Source organism: Quercus lobata, chromosome 10, assembly GCF_001633185.2.
Source record: "Quercus lobata isolate SW786 chromosome 10, ValleyOak3.0 Primary Assembly, whole genome shotgun sequence".
NCBI lineage: Eukaryota > Viridiplantae > Streptophyta > Magnoliopsida > Fagales > Fagaceae > Quercus > Quercus lobata.
The window spans coordinates 6,636,973-6,657,044 of NC_044913.1; the positions used below are offsets into that span (position 1 = coordinate 6,636,973).

Genomic DNA, 20,072 nt, shown 5'->3' on the forward strand with positions numbered 1-20,072 from the left:
TAAATTTAGGTAAGAATTTTAATATGTGACTAATTACATTTACTTTTAAAAAAATAATTTGATAAATTATTTATATTTTTGTGATAAAAGTTGTGTTTAATTTTAAATGTATATATACGTATACATGTATTATATGCTCTTTTAAAAAAAATAATTTGACTAATTATTTATATTTTTATAATAAAAATTATATTTAATTTTAAATAAATCTATCCGTTTGTATGAGTTACATACTAGTAATTATAATACAGAAATATTATTATCAAATAATTTATTGCAAATTCAAATTCATTATGATTGTCTCACTTTACTTTTTTACTTAATATATAATATTTTTTTTTTAAATTATAAAAAATATCATTTAATGTACCTTCTTAGTTTAACAAAGAAAAAGGCATCATTTAATGAAGAAATGGACAAAGGCGCACATGTGGCCAAGTAAAAGTGTATGGTCTTTGTTTTTCTGCATTTTTTTTTTTTTTTTTTTTTACTAAAAAAAAGTAATGCAAAGACCTATACCTCGCTAGTTCGCTCTCTAGTTGACGCCATTTATTGGAAAGTTTTCTTGAAAGTGGGTTGGTTGGTACAAAGAAAAAGGCGCGTATGGACCTTGAACACTATTTTGAGTATTTTCATAGGAACTGGCTCCACAGGGACTAAGGCACACATGTGGCCAAAGTCCCACCAGAGCCTGCTATCATAAGAAAAACCTACCAACATCTTGCTGCCATGGTGGTTCTGTTTGTACTTATTTTTGCTGAATTGGTTCAGTTTGGATTTGAAGTTGACAATCTTAATATGTATGTATAGTCTACTTGTGAGTTTGTCAATGGTTATACTTGAGCTTAGTTTGATTAATAATTAAACTTAAATTTAGATTTGAGTTTGACTTTTTTACTTAATAAACAAACATAAACAAGTTTTTATTCGAACCCAAGCTTATTATAAATGCTTTTGTTCATTTATAACCCTAATAATAAGAGTTCAATTCTCATTACTAATTAGAAACAAAGAAAAAAAAATTGCAAAATTGTATGTCTATTACTTTAAAAAACGAGAAATTATAATTTAGTCCATATACTTTCTATTGTTACATTTGATCTCCTAAGTTTTTTGATTAAAATGTAAATGTAGGTTTCGTTCAAAATTAACAAATATTGTATTTCATGGACAAATTATTAATTCCCTTACAATTTGGCTTCATCACAATTTAATCCCCAAACTTTTCACTTGCTACATTCCCATGATCCCATCTCCTAAAATTTGGATTAAATTGTAATCCTAAATTCTATTTGTTAAGAGATTAAATTATTAGGAAATTCAATTGCTAGTCATTTTTATGTAATTTTTCCAAAAAAAAAAAACTATATAAAAATCTCTCATGCACTAAGCGCATGAGACTTGCCTCTCATAGGTAGGTGGGCTCTATATTAACGTATGCTACCTATAAGAGGCAAGTTTCATGTACCTAGGCGCATGAGACTTGCCTCTCACAGGTAGGTGGGCTCTATATTAACGTATGCTATCTATAAGAGACAAGTTTCATATAACTGGCACATGAGATATTAGTTCCAAATTAAAATAGATAAAAAAAAAAAATTCAAAAGATGTAAAGATGGGACCCATTGGATTTGCAAAGTGTGGTGCTTTTTGTGGAGAAAACACAAAAAAATAAAAAATAAAAAAACCACACAAAGAATCTCACATTTTCTATTGACCATGAATAATGTAATGGGTAGTTTCCTTTCTCTTTCTCAGCCCGCCTCTTCTGCTGCCTCGTCATTTATTTATATACCTACGGCTCTGCTTTCATTTCTCAGGCTCATTCCTTCTCGAAACTCCAAACTTTTCTCTCTCTGACATTAACACAAACACATAGCGAGCAACAATGGAGTCCTCTGCAACCATGTCCTTGAAATCTCCTCCTCTTCCTTCTTCTTCTTCTTCGTTCTTCTCCACCTCTTTTACCCAAAACCCGAAACCCAAATCCCTCTCTTTCGCTCACAAGCCACGTGCTTTCAAGTGTATGCAATCTCCGCCACCCGGTCCTGAGAAAAAGCCATTCACGTGCTCGGCGGTGACGTTCCCTCCGTCGCAGTCACTGACGGAAACCCACGTGTCCTCCAAGCTCAACCGCCTCATCTCCGAGTTCCAGTCTCTCCCAGAACCAATCGACCGTGTCAAGCGCTTGCTTCACTACGCGGCTCTGTTGCCGGAGCTGGACCCATCGGCCAAGGTCGACTCGAACCGAGTCATGGGCTGCACAGCCCAGGTTTGGCTCCAGGCCGAACTGGGCAGCGACGGAAAGATGAGGTTTTTCGCTGACAGCGATTCCGAAATCAGCCGAGGCTTCTGCTCTTGCCTCGTTTGGGTTCTCGACGGTGCGGCGCCGGAGGAGGTGATGAAGATCACCACGGAGGAACTGGTGGAAATGAATGTGGGAGTTGTTGGGAAAGAGAGGTCGAGGGTGAACACTTGGCACAATGTGTTGATCACTATGCAGAAGAAGACCAAGGCGATGGTGGCGGAGCGTGAAGGGAAGACGCCGCCTTTCGAGCCGTTTCCGTCTCTTGTGGTGACTGCTGACGGAATAGAAGCTAAGGGGAGTTATGCTGAGGCTCAGGTAAGTTATAATTCGTGTCCGGTTTTATTCGTTTTCGGCTTTTTTTTTTTTTTTTTTTTCTTTGATGATATTAGTCTGAATTGTGTGTTTATAGTTTTGAAATGAATTGAATTGTGATGGAAATTAAGTGGGCAACTTGGTTTTTGATAGTAACAATGAGTTGAGCTATAAGGCACTTGACATGATAGAACTTGTTATGCATACAACAATAATAACAACCCTGTCTTAGTTCCAAGGTGCTCTGCTGACTAATCAGGGTCGCTCTCATAATGATTTTAGGAATCTCAAAACCCATATAACATTTTTTTTAGTGCTGGATCGTAAGTTAATTTATATAAGTAATGTGATCGAGACTTTTTCCTTTGTTTTCTTTTCAATTAATTTGCGAGAAGGCGATCAAATTGCTATTGGTTTTTCAAATTAGAACATGTTATTCATACAACAACAATAACAACCAAACTTAGTTCTAAGATGCTCAGCTTACTAATCAGGGTCACTCTCATAATGATTTTAGGAATCTTAAAACCCATATAACATTTTTTTTTTTTAATGCTGGATTGTAAGTTAATTTATATTATATTATTCATAAGAAAACAGTGTGATCAAGACTTTTACCTTTGTCTTCTTTTTAATTAGTTCACGAGAAAGTGATCAAATTGCTCTTGGTTTTTCAAATTAGAACTTGGTATTCACAAGGGTTGGTCCTCTTAATGATTATATAAATATAAAACAAATATAACATTTTTTTTTGAATTCTGGATTTTACGTCACCAATTTTATATTATTCATTAGAAAAACAGTGTGATTGAGACTTTTTCCTTTGTCTTTATTTCATTTAGTTCATGAGAAAGTGATCAAATTGCTGGCATTCCAATACCTCTAATAGTTATGATTTGTGTTTGGTTTTATTCATTTTCGGGCTTCTCTTAATGATATAAATAAACTAATCAAATTGGCCACATATTGATAATAGAAATCTTAAAACCCATATAACATTATTTTTTTTTTAATGCTGGACTGTAGTTTACTTATATTACGTTATTAGTAAGACAACAATGCAATAGGGATTCTTTTTCTTTGTCTTCATTCCAATTCGGTCATGAGAAAGTGATCAAATTGCTGGCATTCCAATACCTCTAATAGTTATGATTTGTGTTTGGTTTTATTCGTTTTTGGGTTTCTCTTAATGATATAAATAAACTAATCAAATTGGCCACATATTGATAATAGAAATCTTTTTTTTTTTGGTCTGAAAAGGTAGAGATAATAGAAATCTTAAAACCCATATAACATTTTTTTTTTTTAATGCTGGATTGTAGTTTACTTATATTACATTATTAATAAGACAACAATGCTATAGGGATTCTTTTTTCTTTGTCTTCATTCCAATTAGGTCATGAGAAAGTGATCAAATTGCTGGCATTCCAATACCTCTAATAGTTATGATTTGTGTTTGGTTTTATTCATTTTTGGGTTTCTCTTAATGATATAAATAAACTAATCAAATTGGCCACATATTGATAATAGAAATCATTTTTTTTTTTTGACTGAAAAGGTAGAGATAATAGAAATCTTAAAACCCATATAACATTTTTTTTTTTAATGCTGGATTGTAGTTTACTTATATTACATTATTAGTAAGACAACAATGCAATAGGGATTCTTTTTTCTGTCTTCATTTCAATTGGGTCATGAGAAAGTGATCAAATTGCTGGCATTCTAAACTCTAGTACCTTTAGCGTATGGATAAATATCTTCATTTGAGTTTTCTAATGCTGTTCTTTCCTTAAGAGGAAAGATTAGAATCCTAATCTCTAATAGATATTTGTTTAATTGCTTTGCGTTCTATATTGTAATCAATGTTTTGGGAGGATTAAATTTATAACTTCCATTGTAGTTTAATTGCAGGCAAGATATTTGTTCCCGGATGAGTCAAAGGTTGAAGAACTTGTTAGTGTGCTGAAGGAGAAGAAGATTGGTGTTGTTGCACATTTTTATATGGATCCTCAGGTCCAAGGCATCTTGACTGCTGCTCAGAAACAGTGGCCACACATTCACATTTCTGATTCACTGGTAATGGCTGATTCAGCTGTGAAGATGGCGAAAGCTGGATGCAAATACATTACAGTTTTGGGTGTAGATTTTATGTCAGAAAATGTGCGTGCAATCCTTGATCAGGCTGGCTTTGGAGATGTATGTTCTTTCCCTCATTTATTCTTATTTTGCAGTTTGTGTTTTATAGACTGAATGTAGGTGTAACCACATTCAAGTGAAAGGCCTCTGGTTCCATTGATTGATCAGCCTGATACTCGTATTCTAGAATCTGGGATCAGACTCTTTAGGGGTTTTAGGGTGTGCTTGCATACAGGCAAGCCTAGGATTTGAAGGAAAAAATGAAGTTATTGGCTGTGCTGCTATATTAATGTTTGACTTAATGGGCCTAATTTATTAGCAATTTTACCAATTTTCTGTGTATAATTTCTTTTTCTAGACCTCATGCGCTATAAATCAGTGGCTTTAATATATCTGTTTGATGGTGGAATGTTCTACTGCTAAAATGCAGGTTCTTCATTTTAAGCTGCTACCTCTCAACTTTGGTGCTTTGATTAAACGTAGCGTGTCCTGGTGTTTGTTCCACAAAGTAGTGAAAAATTCATGATTGTTGCTGCTTTTGTGGTATTTATGTGCAGGTTGGTGTGTACAGGATGTCCAGTGAACGTATTGGCTGTTCCTTGGCGGATGCTGCAGCTACCCCTTCTTATATGAATTATCTTGAGTCTGCTTCTAAATCTCCTCCTTCGTTGCATGTCATTTACATCAACACTTCACTAGAGACAAAAGCATATACTCATGAGCTTGTGCCAACAATCACATGTACTTCTTCAAATGTTGTGCAAACCATGCTGCAGGTGAGTTTCTTTTCATCCACTACCTGAATTTCTAATGCTTATATTAATGCTTCAAGTGAATAAACCTGCAAGTCACATATTTTTCTGCAGGCTTTTTCTCAAGTGCCAGATATAAACATATGGTATGGGCCCGATTCCTATATGGGTGCAAATATTAAAGAGTTGTTCCGGCAGATGACTAAGATGACTGATGAAGAAATAGCCGAGATACATCCAGCTCATAATAGAGACTCTATTAGGTCATTGCTACCTCACCTGCACTTTTATCAGGTAGTTTTTTTTTTTTTTTTTTTTTTTTTTTTTTTTGGTGTTTGGGGGGGTGGCGATGGTAGTTGGAATTGAGTTTACTGCATTTAAGGGCCTGGATTTTGCCTTTCTTCTCAACTGCAGGAATTACCTCCTCCCCCTTTTTGCGCTCTTCAAACTTGAGTATGAATTGTTTCATGATGGATCATACATGTAGAGGAGTTTATTAAAATAAAGGGTTAGGCAGGGATATATTGGTGGAAAGGATAGAAGAGTGTATACAGGCTTTGTCCCATGGCTACTTATGGAGTATTTGTTTGTTTTAATAAGTTTCTTGGAGTTCATGTGTTTGATCCTTCACCCTGCCTTTTAATGGTCACTTATGTAATTAAGCATTTTTCACCTGGTTCACCTAATTATACTTGAAAACATAGCTAGTGAACACCATTTTATCCCTTATTTTATCCTGTATTTGCAGATATAGGCCATAGGATTGCTTTTTTGTTTTATTTGCTGATTATATCATGTTCTTGTATCAGGATGGAACATGCATTGTACATCACCTTTTTGGACATGAGGTTGTAGAGAAGATAAATGAAATGTATTGTGATGCATTCCTTACTGCTCATCTTGAGGTCCCTGGAGAAATGTTTTCATTGGCAATGGAAGCAAAGAGAAGAGGAATGGGAGTTGTTGGTTCCACTCAAAACATATTAGATTTTATAAATCAGAGGGTTCAAGAGGCGTTAGATAGAAATGTCAATGACCATCTCCAATTTGTGTTGGGAACAGAATCGGGAATGGTGACTGCAATTGTTGCAGCAGTTCGCAGGTTGTTAGCTTCTGGAAAGTCGTCTTCTGGAGGAGCACAAATTAAAGTTGAAATAGTGTTCCCAGTTTCATCAGACTCAATGACAATAACTTCGCCAAATTCATCTGTTACAATGGGTGACATTATCCTACCTGTTATACCTGGAGTAGCTAGTGGAGAGGGATGTTCTATACATGGAGGCTGTGCATCCTGTCCATATATGAAGGTGAGCTTGTTCTTTGCTCTTGGTAGTGTTTACCTACATAGATTTCACTGTTTCTATTATTGGAGTAGACTATCTGCTGCATGTCTCAATGTGCATGCAAGCATGTGTGTTGATTGCAGTCGTGTATTTGGATGTATACATGCCTCAATCTACGCTCTAGCCCAATCATGCACATAGTTCCACCAATTTACATTATCTTAAAAAGACTCCAAGAATGATTGGTTTGTGCCTTGAAAAAAACACACACAAAAACCATTACCAAGAGCTTGAGAGATTCCTTGAAAGCTTCCAGAAATTGGATTCAGAAATGAGCAAGTCCCAAATTTGTTTTGACCTATTTGTTTATTGAGGGGAACATATATATTTACGTTGCCCCCTATGCAGATTATATGATTTTTCGGAAGTCTACCATTTAGTTCTTTTCAATGCCATAAAAGACAGGAAAATAGTTTCAACCTCAAAATCTATTATGTCTAGGCTAAGCTCTATTTTTTTTTTTTTTCTCTTTTCAAGTTGATGCTTGATGTTGGGCTTCTCATCTTTGTATTTACTCTTATTTTCCAGATGAATACCCTTAGTTCACTCCTCAAAGTTTGCCACCAAATGCCTGATGAGAAAAATATTATTGCGGCATATGAGGCCGAGAGATTTAAATTGCAAACCCCTAATGGAAAATCAGTTGCAGATGTTGGGTGTGAGCCAATTTTGCACATGAGACACTTTCAGGTACATATTGGTGAATTCTTTGATGTGTATCATTAACGTACCACTGCATTTTGGATTGTTAGATTCATTTTCTTTGCTGTCTCTCTTGTAGTCTACAAAACAATTGCCAGAGAAGCTTGTCCATCAGATTTACCATCCATATAGCAGTGGGAAGTCAATGACACCAAGTTGAGGCGCAATAATAAATGCTGCTGCTGTTTACGGATGAGCTGTGAATGCCAATCAGTTTTGAATCTGACCTCGACTTTTGCTTCGAGCAAAATTTTCACTGCCATAATTTTTATGTAATTTTTGCTATTAGAAAGCTCTCAATTTTTATTGTTCACAGCTTAGATTAGTGTTTTAGATTTATAGAAAGAATGAAATTACAATTTTAATAATTTTTTTATTCAACTGTATAGCTGTTGGTATACGTGACATCATTTATCTGCTTATTTTCTGGGCAATGCCAAACAATTTCAAGCCTTCCATGTTCTTAAAAAACTCTGAGATTCAGCATCTCAATTGTGTTTTTCCCATTTACCTCAAAAACCAATAAACATGTGTGAGAGCTCACACACTTGTGTCACTTACTAAGAGGGAAACGAAGTGTCCCTTTGTTCCATCCCAAACGAATGGACTAGAAGAAGAAAGGTCATTGGACACTGATACAGTGAGATCGATTGCGTTGAGTTGAGCACTTGGACTGTTTTGCTTAGTGGCGTGGGTGAAAATAGCCAAATATTACGTTTTGGCAAAATTTGTGGTAAACTAACACTGTTTTAAAAATATTTAGTAATTTACCACTTTTTTAGTACTATGAGTTTCACAAAATCGAGTTCTAAATAACAATATGCAATATGGTCTTCAGAGGGCAACACAGCATTTGATATTTGAGAACTTGTCAGGTTTCTAGTCTATTTGACCTTTTCTATTCACCCAAATCCACACTTTAGTAACTTATGCATAACCGAACCCAAAAGCCTAAAAATCTGCAGAGAGATCTATAATAAAATTATGTGCATGCGTACTATGTAGAGGGCATATATATATATATATATATATATATATATATATATATATATAATGTACAAAATTCTAACGTGGTTTTCCCTTGATCTGCAGAAACCCACCAAATATCCAAAGAAGTTAATCTGCATTTTGCAGAAAATATGGTTGAACACAACGTGATGCATGATAGCATTAGCACCCAACACTTGCTCATTAGTAAAATATTAGTTTTCTGCTCAGTGAGCCAGACATATACTTAGAAAGCTCAAAAAGAAGCTGCAGATTTTTAGGCTTTTGGGTACGATTCTATACAAGTTACCAAAGTGTGGATTTGGGTGAATAGGAAAAGTCAAATAGACTAGGCTTGAGGCTTGACAAGTTCTCAAATATAACATGTGGTGTTGTCTTCATCCGGAAAGAAAATTAATGGTAGCAGGTGGCAGAAAAAGAAAAAGAAAAAAAAAAGGGAAAAAAAGAAATGAAAAGAAGACCTTATAGTAGAAGAAGATGGGTCAGGGTGGATCTTCACGAAACAAAAAGTAGGAAAAAAATAAAAAGAAAAAAACCAATATATTTGACTTTTTTTGAAACTCGAGTACTATATAGAAGTATTCGATTTTTATAATATTGAGTAACATATTTCTTTTTTAATTACACAAATTTCAGGTTAGTAGGCGACTCACCTGAAACTTGAGTACTATTTAGAATTCGATTTTGTAAAACTTAAGTACTAAAAAAGTGGTAATTTGCTAAATATTTCCAAAACAGTACTAGTTTGCCACAAATTTTGTCAAAACATAATATTTGACTATTTTCACCTAACGGCTAGGGAAAAATCTTGCATGAGATTCATGTCGCAATTACATGTGGGTCTCATGAGACCGACGTAAGAGATAGTTTCACAGGGCACTATATGATCTCAATAGTTGAGTTTTGAGAGTAAAAAAAAAAAAAAAAAAAAACACTTTTAATCTCACTCTTGAATAAGTTTTTTTTTTTTAGAAATAATCCTGAATAAGTTTTGAGAGTTAAAAAGACAACATTCAATCTCAACTATGAATAAATAATAAAAATTTAAAAAAAAAAAAAAAAAGTGAAAAGGTGAAGAGGGAAAAATTTTTGTGAGGGGAATAAGAGCAACTGGATGTCTTTTTTTTTTCACAATAGTCTAATATAACGTATTGTGATTAATTGCTGATCACTTACATATGAATTAAAAAATAAAAAAAAATAAAAATAAAAAGTCTAGTATCACTAAGTATCATACAAGTTTTGTGATACAGTAGAGTATAAGTGATATTGAAACAATAATAAATTTATTATAAAAAAAAATTTAAAATAATTTATGATAGTAAATTTACCCCTTTTTTTTCTTTCTCATACATAATCTATTACATCAAAATTATGTACCCCGATGCAATTTGCACTTTGCCTACCAACATGATTGATGGAACAGCTCTGCCCTTTCTGCTCCTTCATGCTGATTGACTGGTTTGGCTACCAAACAAAACATAACAAAACAAGTAGCCAACAACCAAAAAAGCACCCAAATTGCGCCACGTCTCATGCCATCATCTCGTGTCGGTGAGATTAAAATATATAATATATATAATTATTTAAATAATAAATATTAATAAATACAAATTTGAATTAGAGCCGAGAGTTTTTTTTTTTTTTAGAAGAAGAGTAGAGTTTATAGAAAAAAATTACTTAATATAATTAAAATATATTTAGAGAGATCAAATCAAATTTAGTATTGGGATGCTTTATATATAAAAAATTACTTATTTAAAATACGTTTAGATAGTTAAAACCAGGGTATGCTTCAATCAATTTTTTTTTTAATATTGAACAGCCTTATCCAAAAAGATGATATTGGAATTTAAGTTTTCTATAATTATAAGAATAAATAAATAAATAAGTACTCTATAAGTAGTAAGTAATGTCACTCACAATAAATCCTTTTTAAAAGTTTATGCTAGTATTAACCAAAAAAAAAATCAAATGCTTGACTAAATTAGTAGTGTGGGGCCCAGCCCAAAAATAATGGGCTATTCCAAATTCAGGCCCGATCGAGGAGCGTCCTGTCCGAAGAGAAACCACATATAAAGCATTACTCAATCCCAATAACGCCAAGGAAACCTGTCCGAGGAGTAACTCCTCCTCGGACATCACGAAGCCCAGACGAGGAACTCTCCCCAGCCAATTCAGTTCATCCTCCCAACATATAAAATAAATAAAATCCAAAATATCTCACGAAAGCTACCACCACATTAATTGCGCCCTAACCACCCTCTTGGCCGCATTAATGAGGAAAAGACCCCTGAACAGTACCACCTTGTCCTCTGCAACTCACAAAGGGAGTGATGAGGGCGGCTGATGGGACAGGTGCTCAAGTAGATGCTTAGATGATCAACGAGTGTAAGGTGGAGATGAGAGGAGGAGAACTATATAATGTAGTGGAGTCCCTCAAAGAGAGGGACGGAGAAACTGTATTAGGAACTGAAGAAATAGAATCATACGTGAGAGATCCATTCTTGTGTTCTTATTTTCTGCAACAATACTGTCCATGTATCAAACCGAATAGGCTCACTGAGGCTAAGTTCTTTGACCCATCCTCTACAAATATTTATTGTGGGTTGCGCTTTGGGCCAAGGCCTGATCAATAGAATTTGGGCCAGGAAAATCGTGCAACTACAATTGGCGCCGTCTGTGGGAAGAACTAAGGCATCAGCTAGTGCAACGGTCAAGCATGGCAGAAGCGGGTCCGCACCAGGAGGATCCTCACCAAGCTAACTCCCAACGGACACAACCCGCCGAGTCCCAGAGGCAAAATAACTTAACCAACCCAGGCGGCAGGGGGAATCGTGAGGGAAGTGTGCATACTATCCGGACGAGCCAAAGCCACACTCAGATAGGAAGTCACATGTCTCAGAGGCGAAATAGTCACCAAGCCATGCAGCGAGAGATAGATGACCTAAAAAGGAAGTTACGACGTGTGCAGCGAAGACGATCTCCCTCTGACTCAGGCGAGTCTTCTAATGCGGAGGATGCGAGTTACAGACAAAGGTCAAAAACCCCCCCAAGTGAAACCTTTTTTTACGAAAGGGAACTACGCCCTGTACGGAAGTATGAGAGCCCATCCAGCAAGGGTTCGGGGAACGACGCCATGAAGAAAGCGCTGGATCAGGTCTCAAGGTCACCCTTCACGAATAGAATCGAAGGGGCTAAGCTGCCTAGACGCTTCAACCAACCGGTGTTCGCCGTCTATAACGGCAAGGCAGACCCGGTAGAGACGTGAGTCAGTTTAACCAAAAAATGGCAATTTACTCGCAAAATGAAGCCCTAATGTGCAAAATCTTCCCATCCAGCTTGGGATCGATGGCAATGAGATGGTTCAACAACCTGAAGACAAACTCCATAGGCTCCTACAAGCAGCTCACTCAAGCTTTCTGCTCTCGTTTCATTACAAACACCAGAGTCCCTCGACCTCTCAGTTCGCTACTATCCTTATCCATGCATGAAGGAGAAACCCTGAAAGCGTACTCGGATAGATATTGGGAGGTGTATAACGATTTAGATGACAACCATGATAACGTTGCTATCAGCACATTCAAAAGCGGTCTTCCCACCGAGCATGGCTTAAGGAAATCCCTCACCGGAAAACCAGTTGCTGACGTCCATCAACTGATGGATAGGATCGACAAGTACAAAAGTGTAGAGGAAGATCAGCTGCAAGGGAGGGGAAAGGAGAAGGTTATCCCTCCCAAAGCAAATGATTTCAGGGCGGAACGGCATAACCTTGGTCAGCCAAGGAGAGATTTTCCGCGACAGGCTGGGCAGGGCAACCTGCAAACAGTGAATGCCATATTCAGGGAGCCAGTACAACAGGTACTGGAGAAAGTAAGGGATGAGCCCTATTTCAGGTGGCCGGGAAAGATGGCTGGAGACCCTTCCAAGCGTAACCAGAACCTGTACTGCCACTATCATCAGGACCATGGGCATACTACTGAGGACTGCAGGAATCTATGGAATCACCTAGATTAGTTGGTCCGAGAAGGAAAGTTACGCCACCTACTGCACCCATCGAGCGGCCATCCCGGCCAAGCAACACAAGAGCCTCGAAAGGACGTGTCCTTAAGACCCCCCACCGGGACGATACATGTCATCCTCGCTACACCAGAAAGAACTGGACCACCCATCCCCAGGGTATTAGCTGTTGATCGGCTACCCTCCGAGGGCGGGTAAAGGGAACCCAAAAGGTCAAAAAAGGGAAGCCCTTTGATACTGGGATTCTCGGATGAGGACAAGAGAGGAACTATTCAACCTCACGATGACGCCTTGGTGGTCACGTTGAGGATTGGGGGATTCGACGTGAAAAGGGTGTTGGTGGACTCGGGAAGTGCAGTAGAGATAATGTACCCTGATCTATACAAGGGGCTAAACTTGAAGCCAGAAGATTTGGCAGCTTATGACTCCCCCTTTCTCAGCTTCGAAGGGAAAATTGTTACGCCAAAAGGGCAGATCCGACTACCCATACAGACGGGGTCGGAGGTGGTGGAGGTGAATTTTATCGTCGTCGACGCCTACTCACCCTACACTGCGATAGTCGCCAGGCCATGGATCCACGCCCTAGAAGCCGTAACCTCCACGCTTCATCAAAAAGTGAAATACCCATCCAGAGGACAAGTAGAAGAGATCCGAGGAGATCAGGCCGTGGCCAGGAAGTGTATGGTGGCCGCCATCTTACATCGGCCCCCAATCGAGTCCTCGGCCCCAGAGAGCTTATAGCAACCAACTCCCTCGGCAAGGCAAGGCGATGGGCTGGCTAAAGAGATAAGGTGTGAAAGTTTAGATAAGATCGCTGTCAACGATGACCCGGAGAAGTTCTTTCAAGTCGGCTCTGAATTACCTTCTCAAGAAAAGGAGGAGCTGGTTAGATTTCTCAGAGAAAATGTCGACGTGTTCACATGGGATGCCTACGACGCCCCGGGAGTTGACCCTAGCCTTATCTGTCACCACTTAAACGTCAACCCCTCTTCCGCTTCGAAGAAACAGCCACCCCGACGCCCTTCGAAGGAACATGCTAGTGCCGTAAGAGACGAAGTGGCAAAATTAAAAAGGGCAGGGGCTATTAAAGAGGTCTTTTATCCCGAATGGTTAGCGAACACGGTGGTGGTAAGAAAGAAGACAGGGAAGTGGAGGGTCTGCGTGGACTTCACGGACCTGAACAAGGCGTGCCTGAAGGACCCATTCCCCCTACCCCGAATCGACCGATTGGTGGATGCAACCGTGGGCCACCCTCGAATGAGCTTCCTGGACGCCTTCCAGGGCTATCATCAGATACCCCTTGCACTGGATGACCAAGAGAAAACAGCTTTCATGACGCCCATCGGAAACTATCATTATAAGGTGATGTCGTTTGGGCTGAAGAACGCAGGCTCAACTTACCAAAGGATGATGACTCGGATGTTCGAGCCACAGCTGGGCAAGATCATTGAGGTTTATATAGACGATATGGTTGTGAAGAGCAAAAGGGTTTCCGAGCACATGAATGACCTCGGAGTAATCTTCGCTATCTTAAGAGAGCACCGGTTGTGGCTGAATGCTTCCAAATGTTCATTCGGGGTCGGTTCTGAAAAATTCCTAGGGTACATGGTCACCCACAGGGGAATAGAAGTAAGTCCCGACCAAATCAAAGCCATTAACAGCCTACAGGTTCCTCGGAATCCGAAGGAAGTGCAGAAGCTCACTGGCATGATTACGGCATTAAACCGGTTCATATCGCGATCGGCGGATCGATGTCGGCCTTTTTACCTCCTGATAAACAAATGGAAAGGGTTCGAATGGTTAGAGGATTGCGCTCAGGCTTTCTAGCAGCTTAAGGACTACCTGTCTCGACCACCCATCATGTCCAGCCTTGAGGCAGATGAGGTGCTGTTTGCATATGTCGCTGTAGCTCCCCATGCTGTAAGCTTGGTACTGATACGGGATGATAATGGGGTGCAGCGACCGGTTTACTATGTGAGCAAATCATTACATGAGGCCGAGGTACGGTACCTTCCTTTAGAAAAGGCAATTCTGGCGATAGTGCATGCAACCCGGAAGCTTCCTCATTACTTTCAGGCGCATACGGTCATCGTTCTAACTCATCTTCCCCTTCGAGCAGTGCTTCGAAGCGCTGACTATACAAGAAGGATCGCCATGTGGAGTGCGCTCTTGGGAGCCTTTGATATTAAATATATGCCCAGATCCTCCATCAAAGGACAGGTCCTCGCAGACTTGGTAGCGGAGTTTACTGAGCCCTCTATAGAAACAATAACCGAGAAGAAAGACATGGATGGAAAATCGGTTGGTGCGATTTCAGCAGTTGGGACCATGCAATGGAAGGTCTACGTGGATGGCGCAGCTAACCAGAGAGGGTCAGGAGTTGGGATAGTTTTAATATCCCCGGACGGTGCTGCCATTGAAAAATCATTGAGGCTTGGGTTCTCGGCCACGAACAATGAAGCCGAATACGAAGCCTTACTTCAAGGGATGACGATGGTTCAAAGATTGGGCGGTAGAATAATAGAAGCATTCTCGGACTCCAGACTGGTGGTCGGACAAGTGATGGGTGAGCTGGAAGCTCAAGATATTAGGATGCAAGAGTATCTGGGACAAGTCAAACGGCTACAGACGAATTTTGAATCCTTCAATCTGACGCACATCTCCAGGAGTGTAAACACCCATGCAGACTCGCTGGCCACTCTCGCCACGTCCTCGGCGCATAATCTGCTGCGAATGATCCTGGTTGAAGATCTAGCCCAGGCAAGCCCCATCAGCAGAAGTCCGGCCAGAGTCCATCAGATCAGAAAGAGTCACAGCTGGATAGACCCCATAAAGAACTTCCTTCAAAACGACGTCTTGCTGGAGGAAAAATTGGAAGCCGAGAAGATACGAAGGAATGCTCCTCGTTTCTGGCTATCAGAGGACCACAAACTATATCGACGCTCTTACTCTGGACCGTACCTACTCTGCGTACATCCAGAAGAATCCGAATCTCTACTTGAGGAGTTACACGAGGGGATTTGTGGAAGTCATACCAGAGGAAGGTCGCTGGCACACAGGGCACTTACCCAAGGGTATTGGTGGCCGAACATGCAAAGAGAGGCCCAAGAATACGCTAAGAAGTGCGACCAGTGCCAAAGATTCGCCCCAAATATCCACCAACCCGGAGGGGTTCTCAACCCCTTCTCTAGCCCATGGCCATTCGCACAATAGGGCCTTGATATAGTTGGACCCTTCCCCAAAGCTACGGGGAACAAGCGATACATCATAGTCGGAACTGATTACTTCACTAAATGGGTGGAAGCTGAACCCTTGGCCAATATTAGGGACATGGACGCCCAAAAATCCATCTGGAAGAACATCATCACCCGCTTCGGGACTCCGCGTACACTCATTTCCGACAATGGTCTGCAGTTCGACAGTAAGAACTTTAGGGAGTATTGCCGCGAGTTTGGAATTATTAACCGATACTCCACCCCCGCCTACCCTCAAGGAAATGGGCAGGTCGAAGCCGTGAACAAGGTTATAGTGAACGGACTGAAGAAGAGACTGGACAAGGCAAAGGGGAGATGGGTAGAAGAACTCCCCCACGTCTTATGGACTTATCGGACGACGCTGCGACGATCGACCGGTGAGACCCCCTTCTCGATGACTTTTGGGGCTGAGGCCGTACTCTCAATCGAGAACAACTTTCCTACACTAAGGTCTAGATCGTTTACCCCAAACGGTAACGACGAGTTATTGGAAAGGAGTCTGGACCTAGCCGAGGAAAGAAGAGAAAAAGCAATGATTCATATGGCCTATTATCACCAAAAGCTGAGACAAGGGTATGATGCTAACGTCAAACTGCGGCCTCTGGGTCCAGGCGACCTCGTGATGAGGAAGATTTTGGGCAGCGCAAAGAACCCCTCTTGGGGCAAGTTGGGGTCCAATTGGGAGGGACCATACCGTGTCACATCCGTGGCCGGAATAGGCGCCTATTACCTAGAAGATTTGGATGAAAAAGCTGTACCTCGACCATGGAATGTAAATAACCTCAGAAGATATTGTTATTAATGAGAATGGCTTAGCATACGTTTTCTTTCATGACTATCCGCTGCTTGCTGGTCTGCTGACAACTATTCATAGTTTTAAACAGAACCCAAGTCCTGCATGGCTCCTCGGACCACAGACTTGGGGGAAATTATTACTCATGACAATTTTTATAAGTTTTAAACAGAACCTAATCCTGCATGGCTCCTCGGACCACAGACTTGGGGGAAATTATTACTCATGATAATTTTTATAAGTTTTAAACAGAACCTAGTCCTGCATGGCTCCACGGACCACAGACTTAGGGGAAATTAATACTTACGCGACTATTCATAGTTTTAAACAGAACCCAAGTCCTGCATGGCTCCTCGGACCACAGACTTGGGGGAAATTATTACTCATGACAATTTTTATAAGTTTTAAACAGAACCTAGTCCTGCATGGCTCCACGGACCACAGACTTAGGGGAAATTAATACTTACGGCGACTATTCATAGTTTTAAACAGAACCCAAGTCCTGCATGGCTCCTCGGACCACAGACTTGGGGGAAATTATTACTCATGACAATTTTTATAAGTTTTAAACAGAACCTAGTCCTGCATGGCTCCACGGACCACAGACTTAGGGGAAATTAATACTTACGGCGACTATTCATAGTTTTAAACAGAACCCAAGTCCTGCATGGCTCCTCGGACCACAGACTTGGGGGAAATTATTACTCATGACAATTTTTATAAGTTTTAAACAGAACCTAGTCCTGCATGGCTCCTCGGACCACAGACTTAGGGGAAATTAATACTTACGGCAACTATTCATAGTTTTAAACAGAACCTAAGTCCTGCATGGCTCCTCGGACCACAGACTTGGGGGAAATTATTACTCATGACAATTTTTATAAGTTTTAAACAGAACCTAGTCCTGCATGGCTCCACGGACCACAGACTTAGGGGAAATTAATACTTACGGCGACTATTCATAGTTTTAAACAGAACCTAAGTCCTGCATGGCTCCTCGGACCACAGACTTGGGGGAAATTATTACTTATGATAGATTGGGGGATTATTACTTAAAGGAAATCATTTTAAGGCGTGCGCGCAGTCGGGCACCATCGCAACCCTCAAGTGCGCAGCCCAAAAACCCATTTCATTTTGACCATTTACCTGTATCTACATCGTTGCAAATGTTTAAAAAAAAAAAAAAAGAGCGTTATTGGCATACATCCGTAGTAAGCAAAACGAACATTTTATATTAATATTCCGAGTATATTAGAAAGAGAGGTCCTTACAAAAGAATGAAAAAATAGGACGACTCTCATTCAAAAAAAAAAAGAAAAAAAAGAAGGAAAGAGTACAAAGATCAAAAACCTAAAAAGCTAAGCCTTAGCAGGAGGATCTTCTTTTGGCTCGGGCTGAGGGGGAGGAACCTCGATGGAAGAGTCCGTGACAGGATCCTTCGCCATATCAGGCACAGGGGCGGCATCAGGCACTACTAGATCCTGCTCAGAGACCGCTTGGACACCATCAGGATGCTCTCGGATCTCCTCAGGATAGAAAATGCTCTCGGGCAGTCTCAGCGCCGAATCGGCAAGAACTCCTGCAGCATCAAGGGCACGAGCCTATGAGATGCTGCAATAGTCCCGGCATACCTCGGGGATCTCCTCGGATAGCCTGGCCTCCGTCTCTTTGGCCCCGAGCTGGTGAGCGGCACTCTTCTCAGCCTCTGTAGCCTCTCGGATCAGCTGGGCCTCCTCTTTGACCCGCCGCAGCTCATCCTCTACTTTCTGCAGGGCAGTCTTGAGATCCATCACTGCTTGCTTCTCGGTGGCGAGGTTGATCTAGGTCGAGTACAGCTCTTTGCGCTGGTCCTCCGCCTGGGCCTCGGCGCTTTTCAAACCAGCCTCTGCACTTTTGCGCCGGTTCTCCGACTCCTTGAACTTCTCCATGAGTTCAACATGATCGTGCTTGAGGGACCCCAAGGTTTTCTCCATCTCCGCCCGAGCCTAGTTCTCGACCTCAGTCCGACTACTGTTACCGCGGCAAAATTCCTCAGCCACAAATACCTGCTGAGTAATCTACAAAAGAAACAAGATTGCTTTAATCTAACAAGGTCAAATAAATTAATGAAACAGTAAAAGGATTACTTACCATCGCGAGATCCCTTTTAAGGGATAGGAAGATCTCGGGCTGAGAAAACCGCCTATAAGCCTCCATGTCCCGAGGAAGGAGTAGGGGTTGCTCTAAGGCGTTAGCCACGTACCCTGCCCGGCCTCGGTTGTACTCTCGAACCGAAGCATTGTAGGGGATGGCAACCCCATCCAGCTCCAACTTGGGGCTCCATGTACGTGGAGTAGTGCGCACCTCAGCAATGTTCTCCTCGTCCCATCTCTCCGAGGAGTTATCCCTTCTGCTCCTTGGAGCACGAGTGGTTTTTTGCTGTTTGGTCGGCTGGGCAACCACCTCACCCTCCTCAGGGGTGTCAACCGGCCTCTTCTTCTTCAGGTCCGGATTAACCTTAAGGCTAGGTTCCGAAGTGCCATGAGGGACCACAGGAGGAAGGGTTTTGACTTGTGATGGAGGTGGTCCCTTCGATGACTGACCCTTCAATGACTGACCTTTCCCTCGGGAGGCCATCAGCTCATTTAGAGATTTTCCCTTTCCTGCCATGGGCTCTGTCTCTTCGTCCGAAGTATCGTCCGAGCAGATAACGATGGAAGGAATGCCAACTGCAGAATGTCGGTCCCGCTCTCCTTCAGGATCGGAAAGTTCCACTAAGGGGGTTTGCTGAACTTCCTCCTCAAAATAAAACTCGTCTATCTCTTCCTCAAGGGAAAGACGAGATGATTCAGCTTCCTCTTCAACCTGAACGGCAACACCAGGCTCGTTTGGCGGAGGTAGCTGCTCTGCTAAGTAGGGATTTCTAACACCGGGCAACACAACTGGTGGCAGATCGTGTTCAGCTAGGAACCCGTCCTTGGACACGTCAATCCTAGCCAACCTCGGACTGCCAGCCCTTATAGCGTGACCGATAGCCTAGAAAGAGCTGCTCAGAGGTTGATAGCCCAGAACCAGATGGGCCGCACGCAACTGTTCGTCCTCGGAAACGTAAATCTCCGACCTAAGAAGGTAGTTCAACGCTGGCACGTTCACAAAGTTTAGCCGAGGAGCGACGTGAACTTTATCTGCAAACAACCAAGGAAAGTGGGGTTAGTTCACGAAATTTTCCAATTACAAAGAAAGTAAGAAAAATAACCCCTCAATACTAAATCCTTTCCCAAAAAGGACCGATCCTAAAAACGCCGCACCTGGGTTTCCTGCCCGAGTTGGACAATGAATACCGTCGAACCACTCCCTAGAAGCAATAAGGAAGTCATTCTTCACGGTCTTATTGGATATTGGGAGACAAGAGATCAACCTAATGTCCTCGTTCCGGGATTTAAGATAATACCCATCATCCCCGAG

At 41.0% G+C, this 20,072-nt stretch overlaps 1 protein-coding gene across 1 annotated transcript; it reads left to right on the forward strand.

The window, feature by feature from the left end:
• The first annotated feature begins 1,717 nt into the window (after positions 1 to 1,717).
• LOC115963673 (quinolinate synthase, chloroplastic) lies at positions 1,718 to 7,934 on the forward strand. The gene is made up of 7 exons (XM_031082766.1): positions 1,718 to 2,623; positions 4,532 to 4,816; positions 5,314 to 5,532; positions 5,623 to 5,802; positions 6,318 to 6,815; positions 7,380 to 7,541; positions 7,633 to 7,934. Exons 1-7 carry the CDS (start codon positions 1,889 to 1,891, stop codon positions 7,711 to 7,713), a joined length of 2,160 nt encoding a protein of 719 aa, XP_030938626.1. The 5' UTR covers positions 1,718 to 1,888; the 3' UTR covers positions 7,714 to 7,934.
• The last annotated feature ends 12,138 nt before the right edge of the window (positions 7,935 to 20,072 follow it).